This window comes from Balaenoptera physalus (assembly GCF_965194825.1).
Source record: "Balaenoptera physalus genome assembly, chromosome: 9".
Lineage (NCBI taxonomy): Eukaryota > Metazoa > Chordata > Mammalia > Artiodactyla > Balaenopteridae > Balaenoptera > Balaenoptera physalus.
In genome coordinates, this window is record NC_138888.1 from 5481516 (window position 1) to 5503494 (window position 21979).

Sequence of the window (21979 nt, forward strand, 5' to 3'; positions counted from 1 at the left end):
AAGAACAGTCATGGCCACCTGAAGAAATGAAGGAGCTATCAAAATGAAGAAGGGAGTGCCTGTGCTCAGACAGCTTAAAGACACCCCACCATAAGATAGAGCAACTAACATTTACTAATCACTCTTAACTCATTGACTTTTGTTTTGTCATTCTCTTAGTAAGGTTATTTTGACTTGGAAGTCAAGATCTGTAAATTATTAGGTAAGGGCTCAAATATAAACAGAAAAGACTTTTTACCTGAGCTATGCACAGGAGAACTGAAATATTAAATCAGGAGTGATTCTAGTATCTGAGATTAGAAATCCAAAATTGAAAAGGCCCATTTATCTTCTGACCCACTATGACCCAGAAGCAAAATGTGGTCCTATAAATGAAAAACATTAGGATCCTTCGATGGAGATATGCCTGAGGAAGCAGAGCTATGCCTCCTCTTCTGATGGGTGTCGCTCACATCCCATCTGGCGTAACACTCCGTTACGGATCATAGTATCATGGGGGCTCAGAAAGTCCTGGTTCAATTTGCAGCTTACATGCTACAGGACATCTGGTCCTTTCTCACTCCCCTTTACGCACCCCAGGAGCTGTCTGCCTGAACTCCCAGCAGCTAGTACTTTCATGTGCCCCTTGGTCTAGCAGAGAAACCTATTGAGGCCTTCCTCTAAAAATAATTGCTCCCCAAATTCCTCAGGAGCGGTAGCACCCAAGGGGATGGGGGGATGATTCATGAACTACTGTCTATAGCCTTCCTAGGTCTCTCCCCACCAAGCCGACTCAAATAAATACATAATCCAAGTAAAAATGCTGTGCTTGCTCGGTAAACACAGCTTCAAGAGGAGTCTCCTTAGCTCCCTTCCAACCAGATCGCCTCCACAAAGAGATTTCGGAGCTGACATCAGTCCCCGGGCTTTAAAATTAACTCTCCTTCCCAGCTCCCCACCCCCGGGCCAAACCCCATTATCCAAAAGGGCAGATCTCAGGGGAAAATACTACTGTGGTCTGCCCTCTTCTCAACAAACAGGCATCAGCGGTGATTTTAGAGACACAGAGTTCCAGGCTAGGGCACAGGATGAGAGACTAGGATAATTTCACCTAATGAAGATTAAGAAAGGGGAGAGATGAACAGCTTTCAGTTATACAAGATATATGACGTGGCAACATGGCAACGTAGAAAAAGCCTGGCAGTTCAGCTCTGCTACTAACCAGCTGTACTTTGGACAAATGTTTTCATCTCTCTGAACTTTAGTTTCCCAATATAAAAAAGGTAAACCTCAGGCCTCCTTCTTATGTTTGTGAGATTAAATGAGGTACTGATGGTGATGGCGGTGATGGTCATGGAGACGGTGCCCAGCTATTTCCACCTGGAATGAGGACTGAATGCAAAGAAGCTGACAAACTCTTAGGAGAGGTTTACATTGGATACATGAAATAATTTCCTCATAGTGACAAACTTGGAGGAGGCTGGGCTTCTCCTGCAACAGTCCCTAAAATAGAGGCCCCTTTAAGTGGGTCAGCCATGGCTCTGGTGTGGTTTTGCCAGAGCAGTGAGAAGACTGGTTGGCCTCCGGGAGGAGAAAGTGTCTCTGCATCTGTGACCAGATGTTGGGAACCTGAAGTTTTAGAAGTCACATTCTCCATTCTCTGTTCTGTGCTCAGATTGGGTGGCAACGTGACCCTCTAAGTAACCAGGAAAGGACATTTTACAGAAGAATTCCCTTCCAGGTAAGCAGAATTCTTTGAAAGGAGCTCTGTGGCTGGCTGAACATTCCTGAGTCTTGCATTCCCTTGCACAGGGGAGTGAAAGCACTGCTTGATTGCTTTGGGGTTCCGCCTTGTCATAAATGTTCAGCTAGCAGCTGCTCCAGGGAGCCCGTGCCACCCCTTCTGCGTTGAATCATCTTAACGCCGGGAGCCCAGAGCGCCGCTTGAAGATCTGGGAAGAACGAGACACCACCACCCTGTCTTCAATTTTAAACCAGCAACTCACGAAGTGCTGGTCAAGCGTGGGTGGAAGCTGCTGGTTTGGGAACTTCCAGACACCCACTAAAGCACACTCCTGCTTTTTAGGGTAGAGGGAGTGACCTTAAAAGTATTTTCTACAAAAAGGAAAGTAGTGACTTGAATTACTACCCTATGTTCTGGAGGCTCCAGGCAAAATCATTTGAAATGTGTGGGGAGATAGGAGAGCAAAGTTGTTGAGGAGTCTTACGTAAGTCAGGATGATCCTGCCTTATTGCAGGATTCAAAGTCTAAAGTAGAGTAAAGAGGGGAAACCTACCTATGTCATGAAGGAGAATGGCAGTGTTTTGGTTCTCAAAGGGGTTATGGTATCTTTATAAGCCAGGCATGCAGATCTTCTACAGTCTTGCCCTGGATGAGAAAAGATCGTGGCTTCGGATTCTATTCTGAGTGACCATTTTTGGCAATTCCTAAACTTGTCTGTTATTTTTGAAATTTTTTATTGGTGCATAAATGCAATAGATGTTAGAATTGTAAAGAAATTTGGATATAATCTAGACCAATCCCCAAATTTAATTTTTAAAGTAACTTTTTTTCCTGATTCAGTTCATTATGGAAGAGATGGTAAACAAAAAGAAGGATAAAGAAGAAAAATACTTTATACTCTCCCTTCCAAGAAATAGCCGTCATTGCCATTTAGGTGCATTTCCTTCGTGTGTGTGTGTGTGTGTGTGTGTGTTTGTGTGTGTGTGTGTGTTATTTAAAATGCACATATTAACACCACAGTTGAGATTATATTATATATGTTTTTACATCTTAATTTTTAACTTTTTAACTTGATGGTTTTATCATGTCCTTAAAAACTTTTCACTCTAAATAGCAACATAATATTACATCACAGGAATAAAACATAATTTATTTAACCATTTCCATACTGGTGAACATTTTACTTATTTCTATTTCTTCACTATTGTTGAAAACAAATTTAAAATATCTAGTTACTTCAGTCTACTTCCATCTTTAATTATTTCCTTAGGTTTAATTCTTAGATTTAAAAACGATTATGTTGAGTTTGTGAATACTTTAAAATCCAGTTGGCATACTGATCTCTGTGTTAGGGATTAGGGACTGAAGTCAAGAAGTCTAGAATCTTCTGGAGATTTCACAGGTCTGCAGTGCCAGAGTGTGCCCTGAACCCAGGTGTCCTGACTCCCCAGTAAGGTTCTTGCACATGTGTTTCAGGACCCAGTAAGAGTGATGGAAGCAAAAAATTGTATTAATCGATGCAAGCTGCATTCCTTTTCCCAGGAAAAGATCCATGGGAGTGTTTACTTTTTCTCAGATTGTGTGTGTGTGTGTGTGTGTGTGTGTGTGTGTGTGTGTGTGTACACTAATAAAAATCATTCAATGACCCGGGTCAAAGAGGCTTTCTCTGGGGCAAATTGCTATTTACCCTGATGCCAAATCAAAATATAGTTTCTGCAATTAAAATAACCGAAGTAGAAAAAAATCCAGTTATCTGTATTGTGTTTTTGGTAACTCCCATTTAAAGACTTGCATGTGAAGTTAAGGCCGGCTTATTTAGGTTGAGGGGACAGAAACCTCTTGAGTTGACCAAAATAGGGTAACTGCAAATTTCCAATGGTAGCTACAAATTTTAGACATTAAAAGGCAATTTGCAAGTTTTAAGTATGTACCAAGAGGCACAAGGCCTTGTTCTAAAATAATAACTGTGGCTTAATAAAATGTAGAAGCCGAGAGCTTCCTGGGATTATAGTAAAAGATATTTTTATGTTTGGAAGACACTTCTGTAATTTGCATTTTTATTGGGGCTCTTGCTGAGATGACCAAGGACAAACAGGGTCCTTGGTCCATTAACTTTGTGTGTCAAGTCCATGGCCTTCTTACATGTCTTGGTATACAAATAAATCCACAGTAGACTCTGATGGAAAATGACCCCCCCCCCCGCCCCCTGCTTTCAGAGGGCAGAGCTGGCACTTCCACACTCTCAGGTCAACTGGGCCAACTGAGGTCAACCTTCAGTGAGGGGCTCCTGACCCATGGGCTCATGTTACACCAGGAAGGAAATAGTCCTTCCTCAATCTGTAAGTCTTTCTTTCTCCTCTTTTCACCCCTCCATCTACTTCCATTGCCTTATCACCGCCTAGCTGGCTGCAGCCGACCAGCACAGACTTATAAACTGTGAGACTTTGGGGGGTGGGGGTGGGATTTTATTTCTAGATTAATTTTGGACCTTTTTGCACCTTTTTGTTGTGTTATTACTGATACATCATTGGGAATAAGATAAGATCCTGTGCTTTAGAGCAGATAGGCTGAGGTTGGAGTCCCACCTCCAATACTATGTGATCTTGGGAAAATTGCTTAACCTCTCTGAGCCTCAGTTTCCTCATCTGTAAATTGGGAACAACAATAATAACTCCCTCATCTGGTGGTGAAGGTAAAATGAGACAGAGCAGATACATTGCTTAGCAGACATTCTGGCACTCAGTAAGCACCCAGTCAAGGCTACTTTTAGCCATTGGCATTGTGATTGTCCCCCCTCAGAAGTTCCTCCCTTTCACTGACATTTTTCTCTCATCTTGACTGCTGGGTGGTAAGCTTGTTTCTATTTCTTCACAATTCTTCCCAGTCAATATTACATTTATTGTTACCATTTCTTCAGTAACATACTTGTCACTGAATGGACTCTTAATGTAGCCACCAACATGTTCTGCTTTGCTTTTAGAACTATGATTGGACCTGAATTTTCGATCTTTTGAAATATAAAAACCAAATTAAGTTAGGTATATTACAACTAGTTGATGCAAAAGTCTTTATGCTCTTGTTTCACAGAAAAGCAAGCCTAATGATTTCTGAGATTCTGTTATTATCTAACACCAGGTGAAACTGTTTCACTTTTATAGTTCATTTGAGGAGCTGACATTTAGGAGCTCTGTTATAAAGCAATATGAAGATTTCCAGGTACGTGTAGGTTACAGATGAAAAGGAATGGGAGAGGAAGAGAAGGAAGAGAAGGAAAGGTCTAAGTTGTACAAGAAGTAGGAACTGGATCTCCCCTAGAGAAGATCATAGAAGAGTCTTGAGCTGGTCTGGGAAAGGTGGCGCCAGGTGGGGTGTGGTGGCACACGGTAAAGGAGTCTGGGTGCTCAGTGCAGCGGAGCAGAGGACAAAAGCACATGCATGAAGGAGTCCACGCCACTCAAGAGGCGTGTGATCTGATGCCAAGCTCTTTTCCAGTCATCAGGTACAGGAAGCATAACTAGAATAAAAGATGAGTGAACCCTTTGGCAGCGGATTATGTTGAACAATAGAGCAAGGTTTATCCTTGAGTGGTGTGTGTGGTGGGTCCTGACACCTCTGGGAGGACAGGATTCTGGGTCATTACCAAGTATGGATGATCACCCTCTAGTGGCATCTGGCGAACACTGCAGGTACATGACCTTTCATGTAAAGACATTCAGTAGGGATGTGAAGGAACTTCTTCCCAGGGGTTCACAAATGCAGCCATCTCTGCATGCATTATCACCTCATTTTATCTAGGCTAAAGAAGCACACTTCCTTTTCTTTTCTAGATGAGATTCATGAACATCAAATGGGAATCCGTGCACAGTAGTTTATTTTTATCATAATACTGGCTAGAATGCAGTGTATCCTGATCATCAATATTTTTACTAATTAAAAAAAGTACAGGACTTCCCTCGTGGTGCAGTGGTTAAGAATCCGCCTGCCAGTGCAGGGGACACAGGTTCAATCCCTAGTCCGGGAAGATTCCACGTGCTGCGGAGCAACTAAGCCGGTGTGCCACAACTACTGAGCCTGCGCTCTAGAGCCCGTGAGCCACAGCTACTGAGCCCACGTGCCACAACTACTGAAGCCCGGGCGCCTAGAGCCCGTGCTCCACAACAAGAGAAGCCACCGCAATGAGAAGCTCACGCACCACAACTAAGAGTAGCCCCCGCTCGCCGCAACTAGAGAAAGCCCGCGCCCAGCAACAAAGACCCAATGCGGCCACAAAAAAAAAAAAAAAACAGGAAAAAAAAAAAAAGTACAACTAGAATTTAACTTTTCAGTCATGACCAATACTGCTTCAAATTTTGTTTTGTTCATGATATTTGGTCAAAAGAAGTTTCAACAGAGGAACCAGAGAAAAATTAATAACTGATAACAAAATTAGGACCATCTAGACCTCTCTACCCTTCTGGATTTCAAAAGAAAGAGGAAATAACCACATATGCCATTGAATTGTATCAGCTTTAGTTCTGGCAGCTCTTATTCAAATGTCATCATCCTTTGCAACTGGCAAAATGAGTACATTAACTTTCAAACTTTCAGACTGCAAGTTAATCCATATTTTGTGCTAGAGTGTGATAGCCACAACCTCCAGTACGCCACCAAAAGTAAAAAAGGGAAAACATAGTCATAAATATTTAACACTTCAAAAATTCTCATTTAAAAATGTTCAGTGTAGGTGACCAGAGAACATAGCTTACAGGAATAAAAGAACTTGAAATGGATTTGTTTGTTCTTTTGGTAAAGGTGATCTTCCCTTTCATTATATTAACACCCGTGCTCAGTCTAAGAGGTATATTATGATAAGGAATTATAGCTGGGCCAGAGGAAAGTAATATCTTCCATTACTTGTGAATTGTAAAAGTCTATTAGGGTGGGTTTTTGTAGCTGATGTTGTTTATTTAAATTAGAATAAGGGTTAAAGCAGAATTCATTTCATGCTTTGATAAATGTTTATTGGACTGCCTATCCTGGTACTCATAGCAGGGGTCCCCAACCCCCCAGGCCGTGGGTGGGTACCGGTCCATGGCCTGTTAGGAAATGGGCTGCACAGCCCTTGATTTTATGGCAAACTGTGTAATTTATAATTTTAGGTAAATTATAAATTATACATTTCTGTACAACTGTGATCAAAATGATACAATTTATGTTAAGTTATTTTAAAGTAAATCATATCTTCTTAATCTTGCTAGATTTAAAAGTTTTACCATGGGTGTTATTGATTTAGGAAGATTTATAACTGGAGGGTTATAAATCTTATAGTTATAAAGTACTTTTCATTTGTAAAGAATGTTACATTTCATTATTCATATGTGTCTCCAAACAGTGCCATGATGTATAGCAACTTGGAGGAAGACTCAGAAGGATAAAACTGATGGGGCTAAGAGTCCGTGTTTAAGCCAGAACCCTTTGGTGTTTCTCTGAGTCGATCAAGCTGCCTTCTGATAGATTTACAGGATTTCCACATCTCATAAACAAACTATAAAAAGGCCTCATTGAATATAGCAAATAAATTTTTCTAAAAGTATTCATAAAAATCTCGTCATGATAATGGCAAAGCATAAGGCTTAGGTTTATTCTGTTGGAAAGGAAGAAGTTTTAATGGATATAACTATGCTTCACAAGCTAACTGAAACAAAGGCTTTTTGACTGTACAGACATTTCAGCTCTCCTCCTGCAACAAGGGATCATCAGCCCCAAAGAGCATCATTACCCAAGTTGTCACAGTGATCCATGCTCTGCTTACGAGAGGCTATAATTTCAATCGTTGGAAAATATTTTCAGAACTTTATTCAGATGAAGAAGCATGGAGATTTTAACATGAATATGATTTATTGATGATTCCTCTCTTTTGGGTCTCTTGAAATCCAGAAAAAGACGTTATGGAGGACTAGTGTGCTACAAAATAGCATATAATAAAAGAAGAATATTGTGTCAGATACAGAGTTTTATCTGATTTTGTACTCATTCAGTCACATACTATATAGTAATAAGTAGACTATGCTTAATTCACAATGGAATATTTTACAGTGACATGCTTGGTAAACGTATCCCCTACCAGCACAGATGGCATAAAAATGCTTAGTGATTCTTTTTTCAGACTTCATGTCATGCTGTGGGAAGATATGGCTGAAATAAATACATTTCATTTTGTTTTGTGACATTTTTCCATATGATTTAATTATAGAGAGAAGGGCACACAGAGCGCGTCACTATTAAGTGGGATCCATTATACGCTTAAGAGCAGATTCAAATCTTTTGTTGAGCACATTTTTGGAAAATAAATTGTGCACGCCATGTAAATAATATGACATTTGGTCGCAGTCAATTTGGTTTATGTATTGTGCCCAAAGGAACAGGTGATTTGAAGTTTAATTTGCTCCTCATCTACTTACCCTAATAACTTGGCACCACACACAGTTCTTGGGATATCAATATACCAATTAACAAAATCATTCTCTCACTGCTGTTGAAATACAGAGTTGATTCTCATCTACATTTTTTGGTTGTTGTTGTGCAGGGCAAGTGAAACAAACAACATAGAAAGGAAAGCAGGGAAAGAAGACAGATTCAGTGGCGCTCTATAGCAGATACAGAGGAAATGAGCACAGACCCGTGAGCATGTACCAGGCAGACGGCACTGCCCAGAAACCCTGTTCCATCCTACTGCGGCCAAGGAATTTGGGCTTCTGTGTTACTCGAAACAATGCATCTGTCTCATATTAAATTTGTATTTGGATGGAATTAAGGGATCCCATCAGCAAACGCAGTGAAAACTTCAAATGAGAAAAGCTGTATTATATCTGAGTGATAATGTGTTTTCAATACATTCTGTATTTAATGAGTTGGTAAAAAATAGCTAATGTGCTGGAGATGCAATGATGCCCTTTGTCCATCCGTCTTCTTTGCCATTCTCACCTTCGCTGTCCTTAGTGAGCTTCCCTGACCTCTAACCTGGACCATGACAGCTGTCTCTGAAATGCTGTTTCTCTCCCCAGTTTTCCCCATTCAGCTGCACTCTCTCCCTCCAGTTACCGCTCTGCAGGCTAGCGGGCAAGTGGTGATGGCTTGAATCTGAATTCCCTCCTCGATCGCCCCAGCCTGGCTTAGCTGCTTCTCCTCTGGGCACCCTGGTGCTTCGTGCTCACCTCCATCACAGCATTATCATGAGGATGGAGGTACATCTGTTCCTTTGCCCCCGTGACACAGCAGTCTCCTTGAGGGCAGGGCAGTGTCCTTTCTACCAGTGTATTCCAGTACCCAGAACCTCTAGGCAACAATAAATACGTGGAGGGTGATTGAATGAATGAAGTCACTCCCAGTCAATTGTTCCTCACTGAATATTGGTGTGAAACCTAACTCCTCGGTTTGGTGTTCACCGGGTTCCCACGAGGCCTCTGTTCCAAGGCTTCCTCACGGCCGTCACTCCCTCTGCTCCTCGGCTCCGGCCCCTGTCTGCACCCTGGGGTGTTTTCCGAATAGGTGCCACATCCTCTCTGTTTTTTGTGCCTTTGCTGTCCCTCTGCCTAGGATGCACTTAATGTTCATCTCAGAAAATTGTAAGTGCTCTTTAAGGGCTTTTTTTCAACAGGCCCTTCAAGACTCACATCTTAATTAACTGAACCATCCTCCCTTGCATCTTATTTGTAACTGCGTAACACTTACACATTTTGGCCCCTGGGGATAGGGACTAGGTCTTTTTTACTTCTCTTTTTTTGGACTCTCATAGAACCTAGCATACGTGCAAGGCACCTAGGAGATGATTAATACATGCTTTGGGTGGCACACTGCTAAGACCACAAGAGCAAACCCTTGTCTAGCATCTTACAGCTTCCACTCATCCATTATCCATCCATTCATCCATCCATCTCTCCATTCATCACTTGAGCTTGCATTAACTTGTCAAATCACCACAGCTGCTCTACAAGAAAGGATCAACATCTAGGGCCTCAGAATGGCCCGGTGACTTGTCTAAGACCACTCAGCTAACATGAATACTGGGATTTAAATCTAGGTTTCTGTCTCTAAGCTGAGTGGCCTATCTAGTTCAGTTAGGTTTTAAAATTAAGTGTGGTAGGGACCCTCGCTGGAATCTAAGGTCCAAAACCAGTGTATCAGTGGATGAGAGGTAGAACAAATTTGGGCATTTAAATATTTGTTACTCTGATAGTTTTGCAATCCAGCTCCTAGGATTCCTGCTGTAATGAAAGGTTTCAAGAGATTGCAGGGTAGCCCTGCTTTCTCTCTGGCAACCCAAGTAAGCGATAAGCAGGATGACCCTGGCCACCACGCCAGAGCCCATGCGGTAGGAACTGGATGTGGGGGCTGGACTGGAAATCATGGCAGAGCCTTGTCCAGACCTGGGAGAAAACTCCCATCTGGACAAGGTGGGCCCAACTGGGGCCTTCGTGTAGGAACCAGTATGTGGGCAGAGGCTGGGAAGGCTACAGTGGCTAATTCAAAAGACATTCTCTTTGTTTGGATGGAACAGGAGAGAAGGAGATTGGCACAGATTAAATGGAAGCTGAGAAGACTGTCATGAGCACGTGTGACTCAGATATTTGGAGAAATTTGAGGAGAATTAGGGTTATTGTATAATGAGTGAAAATAGGAACAAACAAATATTATTTTGTTTTTTATTGTGACTCAGTTTTTATCTCCCAATTACCCTCCCTCAATATGGCCTTAGAATTTTCATAACTAAATAGTTTATGTCTTTTTTTGTCAGACATTTTTAAAAAATGTGGTACTTTGTAGAACTTCACAGTTATGCATGAGAACAGAAAAACAAGAAATGAAAATCTGAAATAATGTCTATTCTAGCAATTTCTGCTTATCTGAGAAAGATTGTTCTTTGATCCATGACAGCTTAAAAAATAAAGCACAATATCTATTTACCTCTAAAATATAGTATTCATAGGTTTAAAATAAAAATCCAGATCTATGAATTCTGTTTCCCTTTGAAAATTCATCTTTGCAATTACTTGCTTTGTACTGTACAATAGAAATTATTACTCACACCAAAAGGAACTTAGGCTGAAGGATTAAATCTATTTTGCTATAAACTCTCTTATAGATTTTAATATTTAATATGCTACTAAAACTTTAAAGACTATTCATAGATAATTTCTAAATTTATAAAATACAATTACAAAGTTAGATACAAGTATAACATCATATAAGAGTATGGACAATAGTATTTTCATGCTATTAAAATCCCCAGCATTTCAATCGAGCACAAAAATAGAGTTGATGAAGAAGTAGTTGAATCGGCCAGGAGCTGTGGAGATGGTTGCAAACCCGCAGGTGGGAGCTGCTGGCCACCTTTTGGACTGCACAAAGCAAGGACCAACTAGTTTAAAAGAAGGAGGTCAGGTCCTGTTTTCCTGTGGTCCCTCCCCTGCTGGAGTTACCAATGCCCTCCCCCTGCAGGCAGAGTTGTACTCATTTCCTAGTGAAACTTGGTCAGAACAGAATTGCATTAGCAGGGCAAGCTGCTAACATCTGAGTTAGCCTTGCTGCGTGGTCTCTGGCGAGTCCTAAGGCAGCCCTAGTTACCCAGGCACTCTGCATCCTTTCTAGCCCTGCTGGGTTGATCAAGTCTCCATAACTGGCTTTCTGTCTCCATCACTTTGCTGTTAATCCATTTTCACAGTAGGGATGGGTGATGGCCATGTCCTGCTCTGCTGGGGCCTGGACCCTTGACGAGTTCTTGCCAGCTACGGGCCTGCGGTCTTACTGTTGTCGTTGGATCAGACAGAGCAGGAGAGGAAGAAATTCACAGAAGTTAAATGAAAGGTGAAAAGACTGTCATGGACACGTGTAACTCAGATTGCTGAGAGGCATTTGAGGGGGACTGGAGTCACTGCAGAACAAGCGGGGATGACAAACAGCATCAGGGTTTTTAAAAAACTTCCCATGTGATTTCAAAGTCCAGTCAAGACTGCAAACAGTAGTCCAGCCAGGGCTTGGCTAACCCTGGAGCCATGTTGACAATGACGACTGGTTTCCAAGACCACCTGCTGCTGCTCCCCGGCTGCACCCACCTAGCAGGGTGGTCCTCTTTGTAGATCACTACCTGCCCAGACCTCACTCTCCTGGCCGGAATGAGCCCCAGCAGCTGGGCAGTTACTCCCAGCTTTTCCTTCTGGCAGGGTCCATGCTTTAGAGGCTCCAGCAGACCCGAGGCTCAAGGTTGCCTGAGAGATGTTCACAGCAGATATAGTTACCCATCCCTCCTAATGAGTTGTATGTCATCTTTCAGGGCAAGTCCTCTTTGGTAGGTATATACATCCAGCCTGTTCCACTCAAAAGGTCTAGACTTATTTAAAATTTCATACAAATCCATTTGAGAAGATATTACTATTATGGCTAAACCCAACATGTGTCTGCATTTTTAATCTCCTTCTAAAACCTAAACAAGTAGTCCCTTGATTTTGAGAGGTCCATGCAGCTCCAAGTAATTGCTACTGGGTGCTGTGTCATATAAGCTATTAGTCCACAGAGCCACAGAACAAACTCACTCCCAACCTGGGTGTTAGAGAACACCCAAAAGCAAAACTAAAAATTAAGACAATGTGGACCTTGACCAACAACCTCTTAGACTTCTAGAGGATTGGATGGGTCAAGACTGATATCTATCGAAATGAAACATGCACTATTTTTAAGAATATATTTTTCAGATGTATTCACACCAGTGCACAAAATACATGCACACACACAAAATACAAGTTATACTCTTGCTTTTAGTAATACGAGCCTCAGTATAACCTAAATCTTCATCAGAAAAGAACTGGTATCTATAGGTGTAGAGTCAAGCAAAGGAATCAGGTCAGTCTTTGAATAAATGAGTAGATCTGAATGTCTTGATATAAAATGTTCTGCAAGATTCTTGTATTAAGTGGAAAAACAAAAATAAAAAGGAGAAGCAAGAAACAATAAGGCCACTTCCTGAAATTTTGAAAATGAATACTCTAAAAAGGACTTTTATCAAGTAATATGGCATGTCTGGAGGAAAAAAAAATGATTAACCTCACTGATGGAGAAGATCCAAATTCAAGAGTAATGACAAATAGTGGAGGGTCAGTAAAATAAGAACTGAATTCTGGAGAATCTCAAACCCCAGGGTATGATATTTCAACAGGCTGCAAAGATAACAGGCACCAAGTGCATCTGGTATTGGTGACAGACATGGAGATTCTAAGGAGCAGAGCATTTTCTGGTGGAGCAGGTGACGGAAGGAGCTTCCCAGCAGTGAGCATTCTGGACTTGCCACTTCCTCTCTGTGACCCTGGGGATGTGAGAGGTCTGGGCTTCAGCTGCCTCATCTCCACAGAAGATGCTTGTGTGTGAATCCAATAATGATTAGAATGAACCTAGCAGAATACCCAAGATATTAAAAGCTCAATATGAACGCTGAGGAGGGAAGAAAATATATAGGGAGTGTAGTGGGAATTCCTCCAAGAAGAGAGGGTTTTGTTCCCTTAAGCATATTGAAGGGGGAAGTTAAGCTGCGTATATATATTCTTCTCAGCAAGTTTCAGGTTCAGTAATTCTGAATTGCAGTTGGAAAACTGGAAAGAAAATTGAGTTGTGGGGGCAAAATAACTGCTTAACTTAATTACTAAAATGCCGCACTTTCCTATCGTGATGTCAATACTGCACACGCTGCAATTCAAGCTCCTGTAAAACAGCTATTTCATTAAAATTTAGGACAAAAGTATGCCATTTATTAATGCATCAATATATTTTAGTGAGTACAATACATAGAAAGGAAGAAACTAATTATTCACCTACAGGTCAGACCTCCATTATTTTAAGTCTTGGTGACTTGCAGAGTTCCGCATGAAAAGTAATACAAATATATTTGAGTTAATTCTGTGGTAAGTTAAATATCCTGGATATTAAATACACTTGACAAGACTTCTTGAGGTACAGAAAGGATGCTGAATAGGGAACATTATTATTTAGTCTGTGGTGACAGCTTTGAAGTAGATAGATTTTTGCTACTCACAGATATAGTTTCACAATTGTTTCCTGATTATTAAAATGTCTGTAGAATCTTTATTAAGTTTCCTGGGAGCATTAGCTCTGTCAAAATTAAGAAATCTCATCAAACTAAGATGTCCACAGAATACAAGAGATGACAACAAATCCATTCCTTGGACTTGACAGAGGATAGATGATACAGAGTAATTTCTTTGGTTTGGGTCTCTTAATCTACTAATGGTTCTTCGACACATAGAAAAAACATAATTAAAATCTAAAATAGGGAGGGACCTTAAAGATGGCAGCAGAGTAAGATGTGGAGATCACCTTCCTCCCCACAAATACATCAGAAATACATCTACATGTGGAACAACTCCTACAGACAGAAGACCTCAGACTTCCCAAAAGGCAAGAAACTCTCCACGTACCTGGCTAGGGCAAAAGAAAAAAGGAAAAACAGAGACAAAAGAATAGGGATGGGACCTGCACCTCTGGGAGGGAGCTGTGAAGGAGGAAAAGTTTCCACACAACAGGAAGCCCCTTCACTGGCAGAGACGGCGGGTGGGCAGGGGGAAGCATCGGAGACATGGAGGAGAGCGCAGCAACAGGGGTGCAGAGGGCAATGTGGAGAGATTCCTGCACAGAGGATGGGTGCCGACCAGCACTCACCAGCCCAAGAGGCTTGTCTGCTCACCCGCTGGGGCAGGCAGGGCCTGGGAGCTGAGGCTCAGGCTTCGGAGGTCAGATCCCAGGGAGAGGACTGGGGTTGGCTGCGTGAACACAGCCTGAGGGGGCTAGTGCGCCACAGCTAGCCGGGAGGGAGTCTGGGAAAAAGTCTGGAACTGCCTAAGAGGCAAGAGATCATTGTTTTGGGATGTGCAAGGAGAGGGGATTCAGAGCACTGCCTAAATGAGCTCCAGAGACAGGCGCAACCTGCAGCTATCAGTGTGGACCCCAGAGACAGGCATGAGATGCTAAGGCTGCTGCTGCAGCCACCAAGAAGCCTGTGTGCAAGCACAGGTCACTATCCACACCTCCCATCCTGAGATCCCATGCAACTGGCCACTGCCAGGGTCCTGTGATCCAGGGACAACTTCCCCTGGAGAACACACGGCGTGCCTCAGGCTGTTGCAATGTCATGCTGGCCTCTGCCGCCGCAGGCTCGCCCCGCATCCCGTACCCCTCCCTCCCCCCAGCCTGAATGAGCCAGAGCCCCCTAATCAGCTGCTCCTTTAACCCCGTCCTGTCTGGGTGGGGAACAGATGCTCTCAGGTGACCTACATGCAGAGGCAGGGCCAAATCCAAAGCTGAACCCCGGGAGCTGTGCGAACAAAGAAGAGAAAGGGAGATTTCTCCCAGCAGCCTCAGGAGCAGCAGATTAAATCTCCACGATCAACCTGATGTACCCTGCATCTGTGGAGTACCTGAATAGACAACGAATCATCCCAAAATTGAGGCGGTGGACTTTGGGAGCAACTGTAGACTTGGAGCTTGCTTTCTGCATCTGATTTGTTTCTGGTTTTATGTTTATCTTAGTTTAGTATTTAGATCTTATTATCATTGGTAGATTTGTTTATTGATTTGGTTGCTCTCTTCCTTTTTTTAAATATATATATATATTTCCTTTTTCTCTTTTTGTGAGTGTGTATGTGTATGCTTCTTTGTGTGATTTTGTCTGTATAGCTTTGCTTTTACCATTTGTCCTAGGGTTCTATCTGGTTTCATTTTTTTCTTTCTTTTTTAGTATAGTTTTTAGTGCTTGTTATCATTGGTGGATTTGTTTTTTGGTTTGCTTGCTCTCTTCCTTCCTTCCTTCTTTTTTTTATTACTTTTTTATTTTTAATAACTTTTTAAATATTTTTTTATTTTAATAACTTTATTTCTTTTCTTATCCTTCTTTCCTTCTTTCTTTTTCTTCCTTCCTTCCTTCCTTCTTTCTTTTCTTTTCTTTTCCCTTTTCTTTTGAGTCGTGTGGCTGACAGGGTCTTGGTGCTCCAGCCGGGTGACAGGCCTGAGCCTCTGAGGTGGGAGAGCCAAGTTCAGGACATTGGTGCACCAGAGACCTCCCGGCCCAACATAATATTAAACTGCAAAAGTCCTCCCGGAGATCTCCATCTCAACATTAAGACCCAGCTCCATTCACTGACCACCAAGCTACAGTGCTGGACACCCTATGCCAAACAACTAGCAAGACAGGAACACAACCCCACCCATTAGTAGACAGGCTGTCTAAAATCATAATAAGTTCACAGACACCCCAAAACACACCACTGGACATGGTCCTGCCCACCAGAAAGGCAAATCCAGCCTCATCCACCAGAACACAGTCACCACTCCCCTCCACCAGGAAGCCTACACAACCCACTGAAAGAATCTAGCCACTGGGGGCAGACACCAAAAACAACAGGAACTACAAACCTGCAGCCTGCAAAAAGGAGACCCAAAACAGAGTAAGTTAAGCAAAATGAGAAGACAGAGAAATACACAGCAGATGAAGGGGCAAGGTAAAAACCCACCACACCAAACAAATGAAGAGGAAATAGGCAGTCTACCTGAAAAACAATTCAGAATAATGATAGTAAAGATGATCCAAAATCTTGGAACCAGAATAGAGAAAATACAAGAAACGTTTAACAAGGACCTCAAAGAACTAAAGAGCAAACAAACAATGATGAACAACAAAATAAATGAAATTAAAAATTCTCTAGAAGGAATCAATAGCAGAATAACTGAGGCAGAAAAACGGATAAGTGACCTGGAAGATAAAATAGTGGAAATAACTACTGCAGAGCAGAATAAAGAAAAAAGAATGAAAAGACTTGAGGACAGTCTCAGAGACCTCTGGGACAAAATTAAACACAACAGTTTTCGAATTATAGGGGTCCCAGAAGAAGAAGAGGAAAAAACCAGATTAAGAAAATATTTGAAGATATTATAGTGGAAAACTTCCCTAATATGGGAAGGGAAATAGTCAGTCAAGTCCAGGAAGCGCAGAGAGTCCCATACAGGCTAAATCCAAGGAGAAACACGCCACGACACATATTAATCAAACTATCAAAAATTAAATACAAAGAAAAAATATTAAAAGCAGCAAGGGAAAAGTAACAAGTAACATAAAAGGGAATCCCCATAAGGTTAACAGCTGATCTTTCAGCAGAAACTCTGCAAGCCAGAAGGGAGTGGTAGGACATATTTAAAGTGATGAAAGGGAAAAACCTACAACTAAGATTACTCTACCCAGCAAGAATCTCTCACATTCGACAGAGAAATTAAAACCTTTACAGACAAGCAGAAGCTAAGAGAATTCAGCACCACCAAACCTAGACAACCTTGACAACAAATGCTAAAGGAACTTCTCTAGGCAGGAAACACAAGACAAGGAAAAGGCCTACAATAACAAACCCAAAACAATTAAGAAAATGGTAATAGGAACATACATATCGATAATTACCTTAAATGTAAATGGATTAAGTGCTCCAACTACAAGACATAGACTGGCTGAATGGATACAAAAACAAGACCCATATATATGCTGTCTACAAGAGACCCACTTCAGACCTAGAGACACATACAGACTGCAAGTGAGGGGATGGAAAAAGATATTCCATGCAAATGGAAATCAAAAGAAAGCTGGAGTAGCAAATCTCATATCAGACAAAATAGACTTTAAAACAAAGACTATTACAAGAGACAAAGAAGAACACTACATTATGATCAAGGGATCAATCCAGATAGAAGATATAACAACTGTAAATATTTGTGCACCCAACATAGCACCGCAGTACATAAGGCAAATGCTAACAGCCATAAAAGGGGAAATCGACAGTAACACAATCATAGTAGGGGACTTTAACACTCCACTTTCACCAATGGACAGATCAACCAAAATGAAAATAAATAAGGAAACACAAGCTTTAAATGATACATTAAACAAGATGGACTTAATTGATATTTATAAGACATTCCATCCAAAAACCACAGAATACACTTTCCTCTCAAGTGCTCATGGAACATTCTCCAGGATAGCTCATATCTTGAGTCACAAATCAAGCCTTGGTAAATTTAAGAATGCTGAAATCATATCAAGTACCTTTTCCAACCACAATGCTATGAGACTAGATATCAATTACAGGGAAAAAAAACTGTAAAAAACAGAAACACATAGAGGCTAAACAATACACTACTAAATAACCAAGAGATCACTGAAGAAATCAAAGAGGAAATGAAAAAATACCTAGAAACAAATGACAATGAAAACACAATGACCCAAAACCTATGGGATGCAGCTAAAGCAGTTCTAAGAGGGAAATTTATAGCAATACAATCCTACCTCAAGAAACAAGAAACATCTCAAATAAACAACATAACCTTACACCTAAAGCAATTAGATAAACAAGAACAAAAAACTCCTAAAGTTAGCAGAAGGAAAGAAATCATAAAGATCAGATCAGAAGAAAATGAAAAAGAAATGAAGGAATCAATAGCAAAGATCAATAAAACTAAAAGGTGGTTCTTTGAGAAGATAAACAAAATTGATAAACCATTAGCCAGACTCATCAAGAAAAAAAGGGAAAGACTCAAAACAATAGAATTATAAATGAAAAAGGAGAAGTAACCACTGACACTGCAGAAATACAAACCATCATGAGAGATTACTACAAGCAACTATATGCCAATAAAATGGACAAACTGGAAGAAATGGACACATTCTTAGAAAAGCACAACCTTCCGAGACTGAACCAGGAAGAAATAGAAAATATAAACAGACCAATCATAAGCACTGAAATTGAAACTGGGATTAAAAATTTTCCAACAAACAAAAGCCCAGGACCAGATGGCTTGACAGGTGAATTCTATCAAACATTTAGAGAATAGCTAACACCTATCCTTCTCAAACTCTTCCAAAATATAGCAGAGGGAGGAACACTCCCAAACTCATTCTACAAGGCCACCATCACCCTGATACCAAAACCAGACAAAGATGTCACAAAAAAAGAAAACTACAAACCAATATCACTGATGAACATATATGCAAAAATCCTCAACAAAATACTAGCAAACAGAATCCAACAGCACATTAAAAAGATCATACACCATGATCAAGTGGGGTTTATCCCAGGAATGCAAGGATTCTTCAATATATGCAAATCAATCAATGTGATACACCATATTAACAAATTGAAGGAGAAAAACCATATGGTCATCTCAATAGATGCATCTCAATAGATACACCATATTAACAAATTGAAGGAGAAAAACCATATGGTCATCTCAATAGATGCAGAGTCAACTTTTGACAAAATTCAACACCCATTTATGATAAAAACCCACCAGAAAGCAGGCATAGAGGGAACTTACCTCAACATAATGCAGGGCATATATGACAAACCCACAGCCAACATTGTTCCCAATGGTGAAATACTGAAACCATTCCCTCTAAAATCAGGAACAAGACACGGATGCCCACTCTCACCACTATTATTCAACATAGTTTTGGAAGTTTTAGTCACAGCAATCAGAGAAGAAAAAGAAATAAAAGGAATCTAAATTGGAAAAGAAGTAAAGCTGCCACTGTTTGCAGATGACATGATACTATACATAGAGAATTCTAAGACTCTACCAGAAAACTACTAGAGCTAATCAATGATTTTGGTAAAGTAGCAGGATACAAAATTAATGCACAGAAATCTCTTGCATTCCTGTACACTAATGATGAGAAATCTGAAAGAGAAATTAAGGAAACACTCCCATTTACCATTGCAACAAAAAGAATAAAATACCTAGGAATAATCCTACCTAAGGAGACAGAAGACCTGTATGCAGAAAGCTGTAAGACACTGATGAAAGAAATTTAAGATGACACAAACAGATGGAGAGATATACCATGTTCTTGGAGGAAGAATCAACATTGTGAAAATGACTATACTTCCCAAAGCAATCTACAGATTCAATGCAATCCCTATCAAACTACCAATGGCATTTTTCACAGAACTAGAACAAAAAATTTCACAATTTGTATGGAAACACAAAAGACCCTGAATAGCCAAAGCAATCTTGAGAAAGAAAAACGGAGCTGGAGGAATCAGGCTCCCTGACTTCAGACAATACTACAAAGCTACAGTAATCAAGACAGTATGGTACTGGCACAAAAACAGAGGTATAGATCAATGGAACAGGATAGAAAGCCTAAAGAGAAACCCACACACATATGGTCACTTTATCTTTCATAAAGGAGGCAGGAATATATGATGGAGAAAAGACAGCCTCTTCAATAAGTGGTGCTGGGAAAACTGGACAGCTACATGTAAAAGAATGAAATTAGAACACTCCCTAACACCATACACAAAAATAAACTCAAAATGGAACAAAGATCTAAATGTAAGGCCAGACACTTTAAAACTCTTAGAGGAAACCATAGGAAGAACACTCTATGACATAAATCACAGCATGATCCTCTTTGACCCACCTCCTATAGAAATGGAAATAAAAACAAAAATAAACAAATGGGACCTAATGAAACTTAAAAGCTTTTGCACAGCAAAGGAAAGCATAAACAAGATGAAAAGATAACACTCAGAATGGGAGAAAATATTTGCCAATGAAGCAACTGACGAAGGATTAATCTCCAAAATATACAAGGAGCTCATGCAGCTCAATATCAAAAAACCAACCCAATCCAAAAATGGGCAGAAGACCTAAATAGACATTTCTCCAAAGAAGATATACAGATTGCCAATAAACACATGAAAGGATGCTCAACATCACTAATCATTAGAGAAATGCAAATCAAAACTACATTGAGGTATCACCTCACATCAGTCAGAATGGCCATCATCAAAAAATCTATAAACAATACATGCTGGAGAGGGTGTGGAGAAAAGGGAACCCTTCTGCACTGTTGGTGGGAATGTAAAGTGATACAGCCACTATGGAGAACAGTATGGAGGTTCCTCAAAAAAGTAAAAATAGAACTACCGTACGACCCAGCAATCCCACTAGTGGGCATATACCCTGAGAAAACCATAATTCAAAAAGAGTCATGTAGCACAATGTTCATTGCAGCTCTATTTACAATAGCTAGGACATGGAAGCAACCTAAGTGTCCATCGACAGATGAATGGATAAAGAAGATGTGGCACACATATACAATGGAATATTACTCAGCCATAAAAAGAAACGAAATTGAGTTATTTGTAGTGAGGTGGATGAACCTAGAGACCGTCATACAGAGTGAAGTAAGTCAGAAAGAGAAAAACAAATACTGTATGCTGACGTATATATATGGAATCTAAAAAAAAAAAAAAAGGTTCTAAAGAACCTAGGGGCAGGACAGGAATAAAGATGCAGACGTAGTGAATGGACTTGAGGACACGGGGAGGGGGAGGGGTAAGTTGGGACAAAGTGAGAGATTAGCAGTGACATATATACACTACCAAATGTAAAATAGATAGCTAGTGGGAAGCAGCTGCATAGCACAGGGAGATCAGCTCAGTGCTTTGTGACCACCTAGAGGGGTGAGTTAGGAGGGTGGGAGGGAGACACAAGAGGGAGGAGATATGGGGATATATGTATATGTATAGCTGATTCACTTTGTTATACAGCAGAAACTAACACAACATTGAAAAGCAATTATACTCCAATATAGATGTTAAAAAAAAAAAAAAAGATACATGCACCCCTATGTTCATAGCAGCACTAATCACAATAGCCAGAACATGGGAAAAATAATCAAAAATAATTAAGCTATGGTTGAGCAATAACCTGCAGGAGAAAGCCGGGCTCCATGAGAGAAGAGAGTAGGGCTGAGTGGAGGCGGTTGATCTTTGGGAGAGAACGTGAGGGGTCACAGTAGTGGAACACAGTGGAGACTGGGGCCACCAGAAGGGAGAGGGAGAGTGTCTAGTGGTGAAAACTGTAGAGCTGTCAGCTCCGTACTTCAAGCAGAAGGAGAAAATTGCTGGAGGTGTCCCTTTAGGATAACATTGTCAAAGTGACCTGAGAGAGTGTTCAACACTATTAGTTTGCAGAAGAAGAATCTAGAAAGGATATGTAATTTGATCAAGGTTATGCTGGCCTTGTAAGAGTAAATAAGAGGATATAGGGAAAGATCTTAGCCGAATGTTGTTATAATTAAATACCTCAAATATGGTAGTTGAGGAAGGAAGGAAAAAGCCAGGAAGTGTACAGCCAGGACTGAAAACCATAAACTGGGACCAGAACTCT

The 21979-nt window shown here is 40.8% G+C and overlaps 1 protein-coding gene across 2 annotated transcripts in view; it reads right to left on the reverse strand.

Moving 5' to 3' along the window:
• PACRG (parkin coregulated) overlaps window positions 1-21979 on the reverse strand; it is a 510323-nt gene that overhangs the window by 120037 nt on the left and 368307 nt on the right. Inside the window, exon 5 of one of the 2 annotated variants that reach the window (XM_082475671.1) lies at window positions 2277-2368. The exons of the other annotated variant lie outside the window; for it this stretch is intronic. Within the exon in view, the coding sequence (XP_082331797.1) occupies window positions 2277-2368 (92 nt within the window). The remainder of the gene's footprint in view (window positions 1-2276; window positions 2369-21979) is intronic. 2 annotated transcript variants of the gene reach the window in all.